At 44.0% G+C, this 14,053-nt stretch overlaps 1 protein-coding gene across 2 annotated transcripts in view; it reads left to right on the top strand.

The window, feature by feature from the left end:
- The window catches only part of LOC118221775 (retinoic acid-induced protein 1-like), a 37,614-nt gene that overhangs the window by 20,624 nt on the left and 2,937 nt on the right, over window positions 1-14,053 (top strand). For both annotated transcript variants that reach the window (XM_035407147.1, XM_035407146.1), the window contains exons 2-3: window positions 8,104-13,455; window positions 13,730-13,823. In XM_035407147.1, coding sequence (XP_035263038.1) covers window positions 8,122-13,455; window positions 13,730-13,823 — 5,428 coding nt within the window. In that variant the 5' untranslated portion in view covers window positions 8,104-8,121. The remainder of the gene's footprint in view (window positions 1-8,103; window positions 13,456-13,729; window positions 13,824-14,053) is intronic.

The following is a 14,053-nucleotide window of genomic DNA, read 5'->3' as shown; positions in this document are numbered from 1 at the left end:
TAGGAAATACTATGCAAAAATAATGTTCCAGAAATATTTATTGAGCAGATCAGAGATAGGGCTATCAGTGCATGACCAGATAGGTGACAGTAATACCAGAACTTTAAATAACACGCCTGTAAGCAGACCTGCGGACAGGCTTAATGAAGTCTTGTGGAACTGACACAATGGGGAGATCATTTTGCTTACCTATTTGACAGGCAGCCGAGCTGATGAAGGAAATAGGAGTGGAACGGAGATAGATTCTGCTAACCTGCAGTTGCAGAAAATGTTCAAGGGACCAAAGCCACCAGCACACACTACAGGGTCACCGTGTCATTATCACAGGGGCAAGGTTAGGGTTAGCAAGGGGTGAAAGGTTAATCTGTGACCCAGACAGAAAAACCAGAAGGATGGGATGCTAGTAGAAGAATAATAATGAGGAAAGGAATGCGGGAGAGAGGGCGAATGAGAAAGAGAGGGAGAGGAGAGAAAGAAAGAGTGACACTGCGACCGCGCTGCATCATCAATTAGACAGGCTGAGGTGGCACAGAACAGGAACAAGCGCAAACCGGTCTGCCTCATGGAGAGAAATAAATGACTGTGCCCTTATTGAAGGCAGCAAGGCATATAGCATTTCAGGCCAGTAATGTCACCGTGACTTTGTGCAAGTGCTAACAAACGCATCTCCTTCCGCTAAGTCCCTGGCAGCCAATATAACTTTCTCCAGATAAAAATAAACTGCAACTGTAATCCCGAGATAAATTACAGAGGGAAACAGCAATGTAATGATAGCAGAATCAAGCAGGGATACCGCAGCAAAGGAACCCAGCTCAAAGGCTGAATTCCCCTTTGCTTCACTGGAGCGTGGGACTGAAAGACTCGAGCTCTGCCAGTGCCTCCACCTCCCCTTCCCAGCCTGCAGCAGCAGCGCTGCTTTTCAGCACCACAGCCCCCCTGCTCCCCGGCACAGGCTTTCATTTCTCAGCCCTGCCCTGGAGTACGCAGCAGGGTTAGAGAGAAACGCGCAGTCGCAAGGGATCTGTCTAACGCTATTGTGAGCACTCCGATCCTTGATAACCCCCTTATACTTGGAAACAGATTCCCGAAAAATGAGCACTGTAAGATTATTATTACATGGCGCCTGATATGTTTCATGGTTTTGTTGCACATCTTCTCCCTGAGAAAAATAATTTTCATCAATGCAGTCAGTTGTACTCAGAATGAAGGACTATGTTATTCTTATTACAGAATCTCGTCGAGTCGTATCACTAGTCATTTGCTTTTTGTTTGTTTCTTGTCCTACAGGGTATAGTTTATCCAATGGAAATTGGAAATGCTGGAGCCGAAAATACTAAAATATTAATGTTGTTTCAAATGTCAGGATATATTCTGAAACACTATATGCTGAGATAAAAAATGGCTGGTCATTTCTGTTACGCATTTATCCAGGATATCAATATTTCATTTGTCGCATTTCACAAAGCATGCTTTGCAACATAACAAACTGCGACGAATAAATGACCGGGACCTTCCTGTGTAATTTTATACGTGCATACCTTTATCATACAGAATCTATCAGACCTGGAGCCCTGCTCCTCACACTAATGTGCGTGTGCAGAGACGGGAGGAATGAAAAGCGAAGCAGGGACAGGTGCGGAATGCAAAGCAGTGGCCTTCTGCACCGCGGTCCTCGCTGAGAGCCGGCGCGAGCCTCAGATAGCCCAGGGCTTTCTCTCTGCTCGGATGAGAAGGACACTGAGCTCAGCTCTCTGCAGAGAAGCCACGGCAGCGCTCCCGCTCTCCTCAGCATCGCCATGTCAACAAAGCCAGCTTTAATCATTAAAGAGCTCCGTGTTCCGTTCTCCCATTTCAAATGACAATTAGCACACTAAAGCACCAGTCTAGGCAGGGGAGGAAATGTGTCCTTTTTAGCTGCATACAAACATTCCACCGCACAGATACCCTTCCCTCTGTTTTTCACACTGTCTCATCAACCCTACAGTGGTAAATATAGACCATGTTGTAGGAGCAGCACCTGACCTGGAGAGACGGAATCTGAATCTAAAGCATTTACTGGCATTTGTTGGCCAGCCCTGCATTACCCTGGTGATATGAATTTGGATTTTATTACATTATGTTTGGTTGCGTTTTGTTGTAAATAGTGGAGTGGCATCTGTAATGCCAGCTGGTGCATGCAATCTTTATGTTGCTATACAATGCTGGTGAAATTAGGTGATTCGTGTTTGCATGAAGCAATAAAAAACAGTGAGTGTGAGACAGGAAAGTATGCATTAATGCCAGCCAGCAAAATTCCTATCAATTCAGAAACATTTGTCAAAACATAGCAGCTATATAGATAAATTAATTAATGACACATTGGTTGGCATTTTGACCAGTGTGGAGCACTGTAACTTGTTTTGTATCTTAATATTCTGTCTGGTGCATATTGCGCATACTTCATAGTGCTGATGCTAGCCAATTAAGAGAAAACCGTTCCTTCTGGGCTGTCATTATTGTCAACAAGATTAGACTATTCGTCAGATGAAATCTGTTGTGTATATTTATTTTCCGAACGAGGTGAGAAAAAAAATGGCAAAGAATATGCAGAGGAAACGAGTGCGGGGCAAGCTGTGGAAGCTGCAGTTGTTTACAGCGACTGAGAGGAGCCTGTTGTCTACTGTGCCCATCGCAGCGCCTCCAAGCAGTCAGTGTGCACTCTAATTACAGGTTGCGCTGTACGCCTGTCACAAGCTGTTATACGGAATGCTGCTAACCAGCACAGTGTGGGTTTGGGGAGGAAAAGTATGTAAGGGTGTGAGTGGAGTTCTGCAGGACCAGGAAAACTGCGAGTGCATCCACCTTGCAGTAAAAATGAAATACATGTACAGTAAGATAGGTGAAGCATTCATCCACAAAGCCTTATATTGCAATCCGTGGCCACTATTTGCTATTACTATTGTCACTGTATGTCTTTCAGAACAAACAGTAATGACAGATACATTTTGTGTCATACAGCTTTACCGGAGTGAGAGTGGGAAACATGTTGTAACATATTGAATTGATCAGCTTCCCCCAGCCGGTTTCCTGCAGTAATGTGCCCCAGCATTTCCACATCAGCAGGTAGAATGCTGGCACAGGCTCCTCTCAGGAGTGTGAGGACTGTCTATTGTTCTAGATAGAGCCTCTTCCCTATACCCTCGGGTGCCTGCCTGCCTGCCGGTCTGCATCACACTGCGGATCGAAATGTCATGCTTCAGTTCAGACCATTCAGGTCAGACCCACCCCCCCATTCCGTCCACCCTCCCTTTCTTCTCCCTCTCTTTCTCTCTGTCACTCTGCGTATGTATGTGTGTGTGTGCGTATGTGTATGTGTGAGGTGATTCTAATGGGGCATCCAAACCAAACAGGGGCAAGTAAGACAAGCTGAACAGCTTATGTGGAATCTTGTAGTATTCACACTGTGCCAGTCTGAAACATTGAATGATCAATGGCTGTCTTGCCAGTTGTGAGAGATGCAATATGCAGACAATATTTAACAATATTCTAAACACTATAGCAACCAAAATATAGCTTTTGTAGCATGGTTGCTCAAGAGGTGCGAGGTGTATTGGGTGTGGTGGTAATTAGATTGTAAAGTGCTTGAGCAGGGAAATAGGGAATAAAACTACAAAATTAACATTCAAATAGGGCTTTTCAGACGAGTAGGTTCACAACTAAATGGAACCTGAAGTTTAACTGAAGTCTCTGTCCTTTTGGCATTCTACAATTGTTTTATTTGAAATTATCTGTAAACTGTGGTCCATGAAAGAAAATGCACCTATGTTTTGTGCAAAGCCAGGTTTGTGCTGACACAAATGGCAAACTTTGACCCAGATTTGAACTTAAAATACATTCACTTAGGCAAGTATGATGACTATGGTGTGAAAAGAAGCTCAGCAAACACCAGGGTTAAATCTCAAGTGCATAGCTGTCATAGACATTTTAAAGTTGCGACAGTAACGTTACAAGGTCTTTTATTGTATGGGATGATGCTGTTGTTCCCTCAGGCAAGGTACTTGAATTAAATCATTAAATACCCTTCAGAGTAAAATATACACCACGGGGAAAGGTAGCTGAGCAAACATAAAATTATGCAGTTTCAACTGGCTTAGATGTGTCTGAGTTATAAGGAGCAAGGAAAACCCAAACAGTTCAACCAACATCTTCCTAATGTTCACTAAACTGTGACTTTGGGTTAGTGACTAAAGGCTATTTCTGCTGATTCAACAAGAAGCATTAATGTTGATTGTGCTTGGTTTAAAAATTGCCCTCTAACAACTATGGCAAAAAACTAAAATTGTGATGGTTGTCATTTCTGATTATACTGGTTGAGCTATCTCATTACATTATAACAAACATGCCATTTCGTAATTTAGGACAAATGTCATTGTCACATTGTTATCTCCTATGAGAATGTGTCAATTTTATATCAGATTGCTTATGATTTTGGGCTGCCTTCGGGAATGTACCTTCCATAAACCTGCTGGACAGTACTCTCCAATGAATGCAACCAACAGTTCATTAGTGAAGATCATATAAATCTTACAATAAAAGGTAGGCTACTAAGACATTTCCTGTGAAATGACCTTGCATCTGTGCTGGACAATAAAGTGATAAAGTTTAGTTTCTCTTGTAGACTTTTCTTTTGCAGAGTGAAGGCACCACTGCATTTGAGCTTAGTTTTTCCCCATTCCTAAAGATTTTTCCTAAACATTAAACTGAAACAGCAAATAAATGTATATATTTAGCAAATCACAAGCTTTAACAGGTCCCAGCTATGTTGTGGCCTTGTCCTGATGCTTTTATTTAATAATGCTGATTTTGATGGACAGTGGGGGGAATGAAGGGGATCCATTTAGAGTATGGTCCTATGATACATTTCAAAAATGTATTAGCATATTCCAAGGTCATAAATATGCAGAACAAAACGGGGGCGAAACAGCCTTTGAGCAGCGTGTTGGGCCGTATTTGAATCTTCTCCAGGGGTGCCCTGTATTCCCACCCAACTGCTCCTGCATGCATAATGAAGGCGAGGGGCTCCGATGTAAACAGGGGGAGGAGCGCCTGCCGCTCCGGCGAGACCGCGGCTTCAATCAGCCAGGCGAGCGCGGGACGGGAGAGATCCTGTCTGCGGCTGCCGGGGAGATGATGAGATCAAGACGGGGCAGCTACTGTCGGCGCGTGCCGGATTATCTGCCGCGCAGCGGAACAATCAGATTCCATCCCCACCTCTCTGCGTCCAACGCGCACGGGCGCCTTATTATTCAGCCACACACCCCGGCCTGGCCACCGGACCCGGCGCTCTTTGTGCGGCTGTTACAACGCACGCCCGTCAGCTCAGGCCTGAAATCCTCACTCCCTCGGCTATTTGCTTACAGGCACAAAATGGCTCAGTATTCCCGCTGGCTGCATCAGACAAGAGCGAAGTTTCTCATGTTTCAGGCCAGATCTCCAATGTGTGAATGCTCCTGAAAAAGGTGCGCCTCCACAAAAAGCGAGCCGCTTAGCTATTTACAATCGCTTACAATCAAGACTGCACTATAGACCGTGAGGGCCATATTTACGGGCCATTTATTTAAATATTTTCACTGGTAAAATGAGAGAAATTTGGCATCCCTGAAATCCACATGTTTGGATTAATGCATATGTATTTTATGGTGGTCTGACAATAGACTATGGCAAAACTATGGGAGGAGAGAATCAAAATGTATACATATGACCTGCTACAGCTGATTTACTGTATCATGGCTGGTGGCGCTTGCGGCAAAGTTATTTGTGTCTCTTTTTGTCAATGTTTTTTGGTCACCTAGCATTGAACTTTTCAAGGACAATTAAAATAATGCCAGAAAATTACATCTGGAACAGTTTTTACTTAGCTCGCTCAATATTTTGGCAATATTTCCCACAAAGGTTATCACATCGCTCTGTTCCTTCGGTAGGTGGTAGAGGACTGAATTGCATGTGTACAGTACAAACCTGAAATGGCTACAGTAGCCACAATTTACATTACGTTATTGACTGTGTTACATTTATCAAGTGTTATATTTATGGCGATTCTCCCCTATGTTTGCGAAAAGATAAAATCTTTTAAGATCATTTTTAAACACATGGCTCTTTCTTCTTTAGGAATAGCTGCCTGTCAGAGAAGTTGAGTGATGATGACTCTGAGGACGGTTGGCTATTAGGTACAGAATTAAACAACCTGAAATAGTAAGGCTGTGTTCCAAAATGTTTATTAATGGAATGTGTTAACATTTAAAGGTGGCAGCGCCTATACATTGCATCCATGGACCTTGACACCTATCCAAAACCCGACTTCACCAGAGATGGAGCGGTACAACAATGATGTTTTCTGCCACGTATCTTAAATACAGGCAGTGCATTTAAATGAACTTGTTTCAGCAGCGTTCGATTACATAATCAGTCTTAGTAAATACCCCACTAAACTGAAAACGTGGTGATGCAGAATTTTGCAGCACTGATGGTAATTTGCAGTATGCTTAGTAAATATGGCCCACAGCATTTTCTCAGAGCGGTATTTAAACCTCTAACTACCATCAAGGTTACCATCAAGGAAGATCTAGAGAGCTTGAGTGAATGTGAAAAAGGTCTATGGGACAAAAGCTATTGTGGTAGCTGAACACGTTCAACAGTTAGTAAAGTCTTTTAAACTTTGATTCTTGCATATGCTGTCACTGGAGAGCCGGAGCATTGCAAGTTGTAACTGTAACACAGATCACATTCCATTCTGAACGAAACCAAGTTGCATGCTTATCATTAGAGTGCAAAGATATAAATTGAGCATAATGTATTAATATAAAGAGGAAGTAAAAATGTAACACTTGCAGTAACCTCTTGTATATTCTCTTTATAGTGCTTCTTACTCACCCAGAGGAAATAAGTGATTAAATAATCTGGAAACGAAGGGATGGCGAGTAGGGGTGCATATCGGCTTAGCTCAGAATGACATGTAATTCCATGCAATTTTTCTAAGTAATGCTAAAAGATTGACTGTTTTGTGCAATGTACAAGCTGTACTGAATAATTGTATTAGGCTTGCATTAAAACATGAATCCCTCTGCAAAACTTAATGCTGTACTAGCTGTACTAAATAAAGTTACTTGTTGTAATATGTTGAACATGTTTAGCAAATACAAATTCTATCTATACTTAGCATACTCTAGCATACTTATTTATGCTTCATAAGATAGACAAAGCAGGGTTAAATGCATAAATGACCCGTGGGTGTGTTGGAGCTTTGGCTCCATGGACAATTGGACAGCCCACTTTTTCCCTTGAACATGATATTTCTTAAACGAGTTATTGTACAGCAGGGATTTTTTGTAACATGTACAGTATGGACCATGTGATATAACAAGGAAAGCAGTGCATGTGATTCCAAGAGTGCACTGCTTTTTAAGCTGCTACCTAACATATTTATAAAGTAACTAAAATATTTTGGTGCTCCTGTATCTGATGCTGTATGTTACTAGGATGAAAAGCAATTGGTAATAACACTGAAATTAATTGTACTACATGTCACTTAAAATCTCATCTTTGAATGGTGGCCTTTAAATCTCAGTCAGAGTTTTGTCCTGCTAATACCATTGACTCTCTTTTTGTGGTGAGTTCAGAATTTCAAAGTTGAATTCAATCCTGGATTTTAGTGCACATTACCTATTAACCTGACCTTAGTTCTATGTATGTGATAGTGCTATTGCAGTATAAAATTCAAAATGTGATGTGATATTATGTATTGTTTAATGTTGCCATGTCTAATAGAGGGTAAATGGGTACATTTATAAAGTTTGCCGTTGATTAATGGTTAACCTGATAAAATATTTATTTAATTTTCAAGGTTGATATCATTGAAGGAATTTGGAATGAGGAATTCTGCTCTAAAATCACTTCTTATAGCACTTTGACCCTTCTAAAAATGAGGAGAGTCTAAAACATGAAATGGTTTCATTCACTTGTTTGAAGACAGCATTAAAGTAAAAAGGATGAGATGAAACGATAAATATAAGCAGGGAAGTTTAGCACTAAGCACACTCTCTCTGTTTTGTTTCCTTTTTTTTTTAGAGTGCCCTAGTCGAAGTCATGCAGTCTTTCAGAGAAAGGAGTGGTTTCCGTGGTAACCAGCACTGCCACCAGCAGGAGCCCTATGAATTATCACGCCTTGAGAATTACAGACATCATCACAGCCAGAACAGACAGGGCTATGAGGCGCACTCTCTCACAGTGGCAGCAACAGCAGCAGCAGCAGCAGCAGCAGCAGGGGCGGGAGCTAAGGATTGTTACAGCAAGCAAGTCTACCCTGGCTATGCCAGCAACTCTGCCACGGCTGAGAAACAGTACAATGGAGGAAAAATCACAAGCCAGCACTTACAGGGTGGATACAGCAGCCATCTTAACACTGCCTACTCTACCCAGTACATAAATGAAGGTCATCTTCAGCAGAAATGGGAGGATTCTTCTCACATGTCCCAATATGAACAGAGTGTGCTTGGCAGGCTGGAATCAACAGGTGGGGCAGGGGGTAGAGGATCTCAGTTTCTACCACAGAATATGCTAGCCATTTCACAAAACCAGTGCACCCATGCCAGTCAGCCTTCCACTCCAGTGTACACCAGCCATCACCAACAGAAACTCCCACAAGATACAACCACATCTGCTATGACCTACACCCAAGGGCACCTCCATTTCCCCCAACATACTCAGTCTCTCGCAACCCCTACACCTTCTTATGTAGAAAAATGCAATGCCGCACCCCATTGTTACAAAGGCTATCCCATGCCCCCAAATTCCCAGTATAGCAGGCAGCCAGGAAACAACAACAACAGCCTCAAGCAGAGTAGCTACAGGTCTCAGAACAGCTATGCCTACCAGCAGCCTCCCTCCAGGAGTGGATATGAACAACAACCCCCTCTGCAGGGGATTCCCAGCACACAGGACAGCTTCTCAAAATACCAACATTTTAGCCAGCCACAACAGGGCTACTGCCTATCAGACATCTCTGTGAGGTCCCAAGAGCAGTACTACCAGAACTGCAGTCCCAATGCTAGCCACTCACCTGCCAGGTCGGTGGGCAGGTCACCCTCTTACAACCCCACTTCTTCCCCCTTAATGGTCCATTCTGAGACGTTCCTGTACAGCCAGCCTCCCATCACCTCAGGGGCCTCATCATCCTCCAGTCTACAAGAGCAAGGCTTACATTTACCACCGCAGTCTCACCCATCCTCCAGCATCAATCATCAGACAACCAGCTATGCAGGGTCACTAATGGATAAGTTCTCAGAGAAGCTATTGTCCAATCCCAGCTTGTGGAGTCTCAATGCCCTAACATCTCAGGTGGAAAACATTTCCAACAATGTCCAGCAGCTGCTGCTCTCTGAAGCACTCATAGCTAACAAGAAGGGCAGCAAACGTAACAATCCTAAACAAGGGGAGGACTTTAAGGGCCAGCTTCACATGCTTGAGGACAGCCCATGTTCAGACACCCAGCATTCTGCCCCTGTGTCCGAAACTTTCAGCACTCCCTCGACCATCCACACTGGGCTACAAGAGGGGAGATGCCCCAACAGCTCTGAAGACCAACAGGAGAGGAGCTACTACTACTGTGGGCAGAACCCAAGCCCAGCACAGGCCACCACAAACCCCCAGTTTACTCTGAATGTGGTCCCGTCCTGTGTAATGACCTCGCCCAATGACATGTCCTGTAATTCAGAGGCCTCACACAGGACTGCACAAACTGGGGGTGACAACTTGAACACCATATTGAAGGAATTAAGATCAGAGAAGTCTCCCATCAGCATTGCTGTTCCGGACTCTCTAAACCAAGAGCAGAACTCTCCAGCAGACAGGGAGAGCCTGGGGGACACAATCAAGGAGAACTTTGAGGAGTCAGCCTGGTCAGAGAAGTTAGAGGAGAAGGAGAGGAAGGAGGAGAAAGAACAGCTCCTCACAGAATGTGAGAAGCAGGCTGATGTCATTGCATGCAAGCAGGAGGAGGAATGGGCGGGGGAAGAGAAGTGTCTGTCTGTTTTACATAAGATAAGTGATGCCCTGAGTGTCAACAATTACCCCAATGACAAGGATGAAAAAGTGTATCAGGATTTGGTACAGAATTATAGTCCAGCCGATGGGGATATTTCTGAACGGCTTTGCAATTCGTCTGATATCAGTTGCAGGAGAGACGCGGACTCTGATGTACAACCTGAAACTTACAAATCTGAGTTTCTTCCTGATTCGGATGCTACAGGGAAAAGAGCACGATTTGTTTGGGGGGATGAATATTTAACCATGAAAGAGAACAACTCGGAGTTTCCACATGTGAACTCTAGGAGTGAGCTTTTTGAAGAGAGTCTTTCAACTACTCCGAAAGAGAGGCTTCAGGCACATGAAGAGCAGCACTCTGTCCTTTCCAGTCAGGCTGCTGAAGTGAGTAAGGAGGAGAGTTTGTCATCTTCTGAGGAGGTCATTAATAATATAACATGGTCACTGGAATCTGGAGAATTTCTCAGCCCAGCACCAGAGCAGGGAAAGTCTCCATCCCCAGCTAATGTGGATGTGGAGGTGCAAGACACAGATTTCACAGGCTCAGAAAAGAGGTCAGTCATTTGCGACATTACACCTCAGACTAATTCTGTGAAGGCAGTCTTCTCAGTGTTTAATGAGGAAGCAACACCTCTGTCCCAAGCAAGGGAGCACATTGATCAGTGCGATGCTGTGGTGCTGGAGCCAGAATCTCCTCAGCTACCAGGCAAGTCAATGATGCACTCAGCACCTTCCTGGGCTGATACTCCACCTTCCCCAAAGAAAGGTGATGAAGAAATTGATCCTGGAATAAGCTGCCCTATTGCAGTGACACCTTCAACTAAATCTGAGCCAATGGCAACCTCTGCAAACCATAGGGTGTTCAACAGAAGACATGTGAGGGGCAGGAGACGCCAGCCTGGAGTGCTAATGCACACAAGTGTTCGAATCAGAAGACTCTCCAGTGTGGAAGGGGACTGTGTTCCAGCAGCTCCTCAGGAAATTGATTTGCCACCCAGTAAAACCATGGTTTTTGTAGAACAAGCAAGGGCAGCTCACAAAGACCTTTCTAGTCAGACACCTACACATTTAACAGAAAACTTCCCGTCAAGGATGTGTACTCGCTCTTTGACTGCAATGGCTACTCCTAAAACTTGTGTCCGTTTGAAAAGGCAACGAGGGCAGAAACCCTCCAATGTTTTTGTCAAAGACTCTCAAGGTCCCTCTCACAATCCCAAGGGCTTAATATCTAAAATCAAATGGAGGAAGCAGCGAGGCCCAAAACCTATGATCATAGGTCACAGGAAGGGCAGGAGAGGCCTGAGTGAAAACAGACAGCAAGATGAAAACCAGGAAACCACCTTGTGCTTATCTCCCTGCGTCAAAGCTCAAAGGCCCATGGTCCTGAGATCGAGAAAACAAACACAGGAGAACCCACTGAAAGAAAAAGCGAAGGAGAGAAAGACTATGTGCATTCTACCCAAGGCATTGAAGGAAATGAAGGGACAAAGGACAGCATTTCTAAAAGAACAGGACTGTGTGAGTTCCAAACAAAACCTTGCTTCTGTCCATCGGAAGGGCGTGTACAGAACACTGCTTAGCAAATCAGACAAAAGTGTGTCCTCCATTAAGAGGAAATCCAGCTGCCATTCCCCATTACCCGTGAAAAAACAGAGAGGGGTCAAAGGAAACAAACCAGAAATTATGCAGCCCCCTTTAAAAACTAAGCTGATGGGAGTCAAAGGTCCCAAGAAGAGTCTAATGCAAGGAGAGAATTGTAATATACCTTTGAGTGGTTTCCTTGCCAAAGATCCCTCCCCTGCTAATATAAGTGACGTTCCTTGTATGTTGCCTCAGTATCCAGCCAAAACAAAGTATCTGCCCCCTAGAAAAGGCCGAGGCCTAAAATATGAAGCAATGGTTCAAAAAATTACATCACCAGGGTCAAAAAAGCACATTACATATCCTCAAGTTGAAAATGTACAAGGTAATTTGGTGACAAGAACCACATTACAAAGTTTGGAACGAGCAAAAACGGTAGAGGCAGGAGAGGTGAAGCCAGAGCAGCAGGAAATCACTCAGAAATTGGAGGAAACACAAGACTCCACAGTTGTCAAAGCTTCAGTTATAAAATGGAGAAAACAGCTGTCCACAGAGAATGGAAATCCACCCGAGTTAGTGTCAGGAGCGGATAGTCAAGTCATTAATACTCCACGACTAGCTAAACAAAGAGCAATCAAGAACAACCATGAAATGCATTTAAAGCTGAGGAGGAAAAGGAGGAAGGGTCTAACACCCTTAGAGAGCACTGACACTGCAGAGCAGCAGACACCAACCCCATTTCCAGCAGGGGAGAAGATGCCCCCCACACAGACCCCTGCACACACAAGTGTGAGTAAAAAGCCAAGATATCCAATGGCCCCAACAAGAAATACCCAGGCTAAAGCCCTGGCAAAACAAGGCATCAAAAACAAAACAATAATCCCAAAAACAGGGCCCAACAGGAGAAATAAAAAATATTTACACAATGTTAAGCCTACAAAAAATGGGTGGAGACTTAAGACTCGACACAGACTGCAAACCAATCCAGAGGTAGAGGGGCAGCAGCCAGAGATTTGCTTAAAATATATAATGTACAAACCACAAAAAAATGAAAATAAACTCTTCAGTCCATATGTGTACATTGATAGTTCAGAAGAATTTGCTTCTTTTTGTGCTGTCATCAATAGGCCTGAGGAAGAGCTGCTTCTCCAAGCCAAGAAAAAGAGATTTCCCAAAATACAGAACCCAGTCATTGTTGCTAAGGTGATACCAAACTCCTCTGTAATGCTGCAGGGACCCTTAGTGAACAAACACCTGATTGACAAGTGTCTTACTTGTTGCCTGTGTGGAAAACCAGCCAATTACAGAGAGCTTGGGGACTTGTGTGGACCATATTACCCTGAGGACAGCATACCACGGAAGGCTATGTCTTTTAAGTACAAACTGGAGTCTAGGGATGAGGTAGTAACAGTGAACTGCAGTGCGGGGGAGGCCTGCACACCGAAGAGGGGGGGTGTAAAGAGCCTTAGCGGGGGGAGCAGTGCCACTGGCCGCCCTGGGCGGCCCAAGAAAGCGGACAAGGCATCAGGGGAGAGTACCACAATTCGACCCAAATTTCTGGAGCGGTACAAAAAGCTGCAGCAGTCACAGAGCTATGAAAGGAGAATCAGGGAGGAGGGGGCAGCTCATTCAAGGTTGCAGGATAGCAGCGGGGCTGTTTTTCGGAAGCTAGAACTAGAAGTGGAGGCTAAGGAGAACTGGGTCCACGAGGCTTGTGCTGTTTGGACCAGCAGCGTTTTCCTGGTTGCTGGCAAGCTGTATGGACTGCAGGAAGCTGTGAATGCTGCTGCTGAGATGGTAAATATCTCAGACTCTCCTGTCAACACGGTACCAGGCCATTATTGAGAAATGCTGCAGTTGCGATCTATAAACTAGATTATATAGAAAGCGACAAATGTGAGTATCACACAGCTTCCAGAAAAGTAAATTCTTTATTTGATTATAGTTTCATTTTAAGATTAGAAGGTCAAGCCCACACACACCAATATGCATGCATATTTTATATTACAGCGCAATGTGTTTCATTATAAACTTTGCAACATTCAAAGCTTGTTTACTCTCCACAACACAGAGGTGTTCAAAGTGCCAGGATGTGGGTGCATCAGTCAGCTGCTGCAGCAAAGGCTGTCACCAGAAATTCCACTATGTCTGTGCCAAAGAGACTGGTAAGAGCCTGTGGAGAAATAGTGTGTGTACAATGTACTCTCTCTCTCTCTCTCTCTCTCTCTCTCTCTCTCTCTCTGAAAATGCTTTGTGCTTTTATGGCAGAGATTCACATTACATTCTTTCACAAGCATGCTAGCTTGAACCTGGCATAGGCAGTTTAGCATGTCAAAGGACAGACTCATTCAATTACGGACAATATTAATCAAGGAGAGTGCACAACTGATAGCTA

This window comes from Anguilla anguilla, chromosome 2, assembly GCF_013347855.1.
Source record: "Anguilla anguilla isolate fAngAng1 chromosome 2, fAngAng1.pri, whole genome shotgun sequence".
NCBI lineage: Eukaryota > Metazoa > Chordata > Actinopteri > Anguilliformes > Anguillidae > Anguilla > Anguilla anguilla.
The sequence above is the reverse complement of the archived record's forward strand: the minus strand, read 5'-3'. Positions and strand labels throughout refer to the sequence as shown.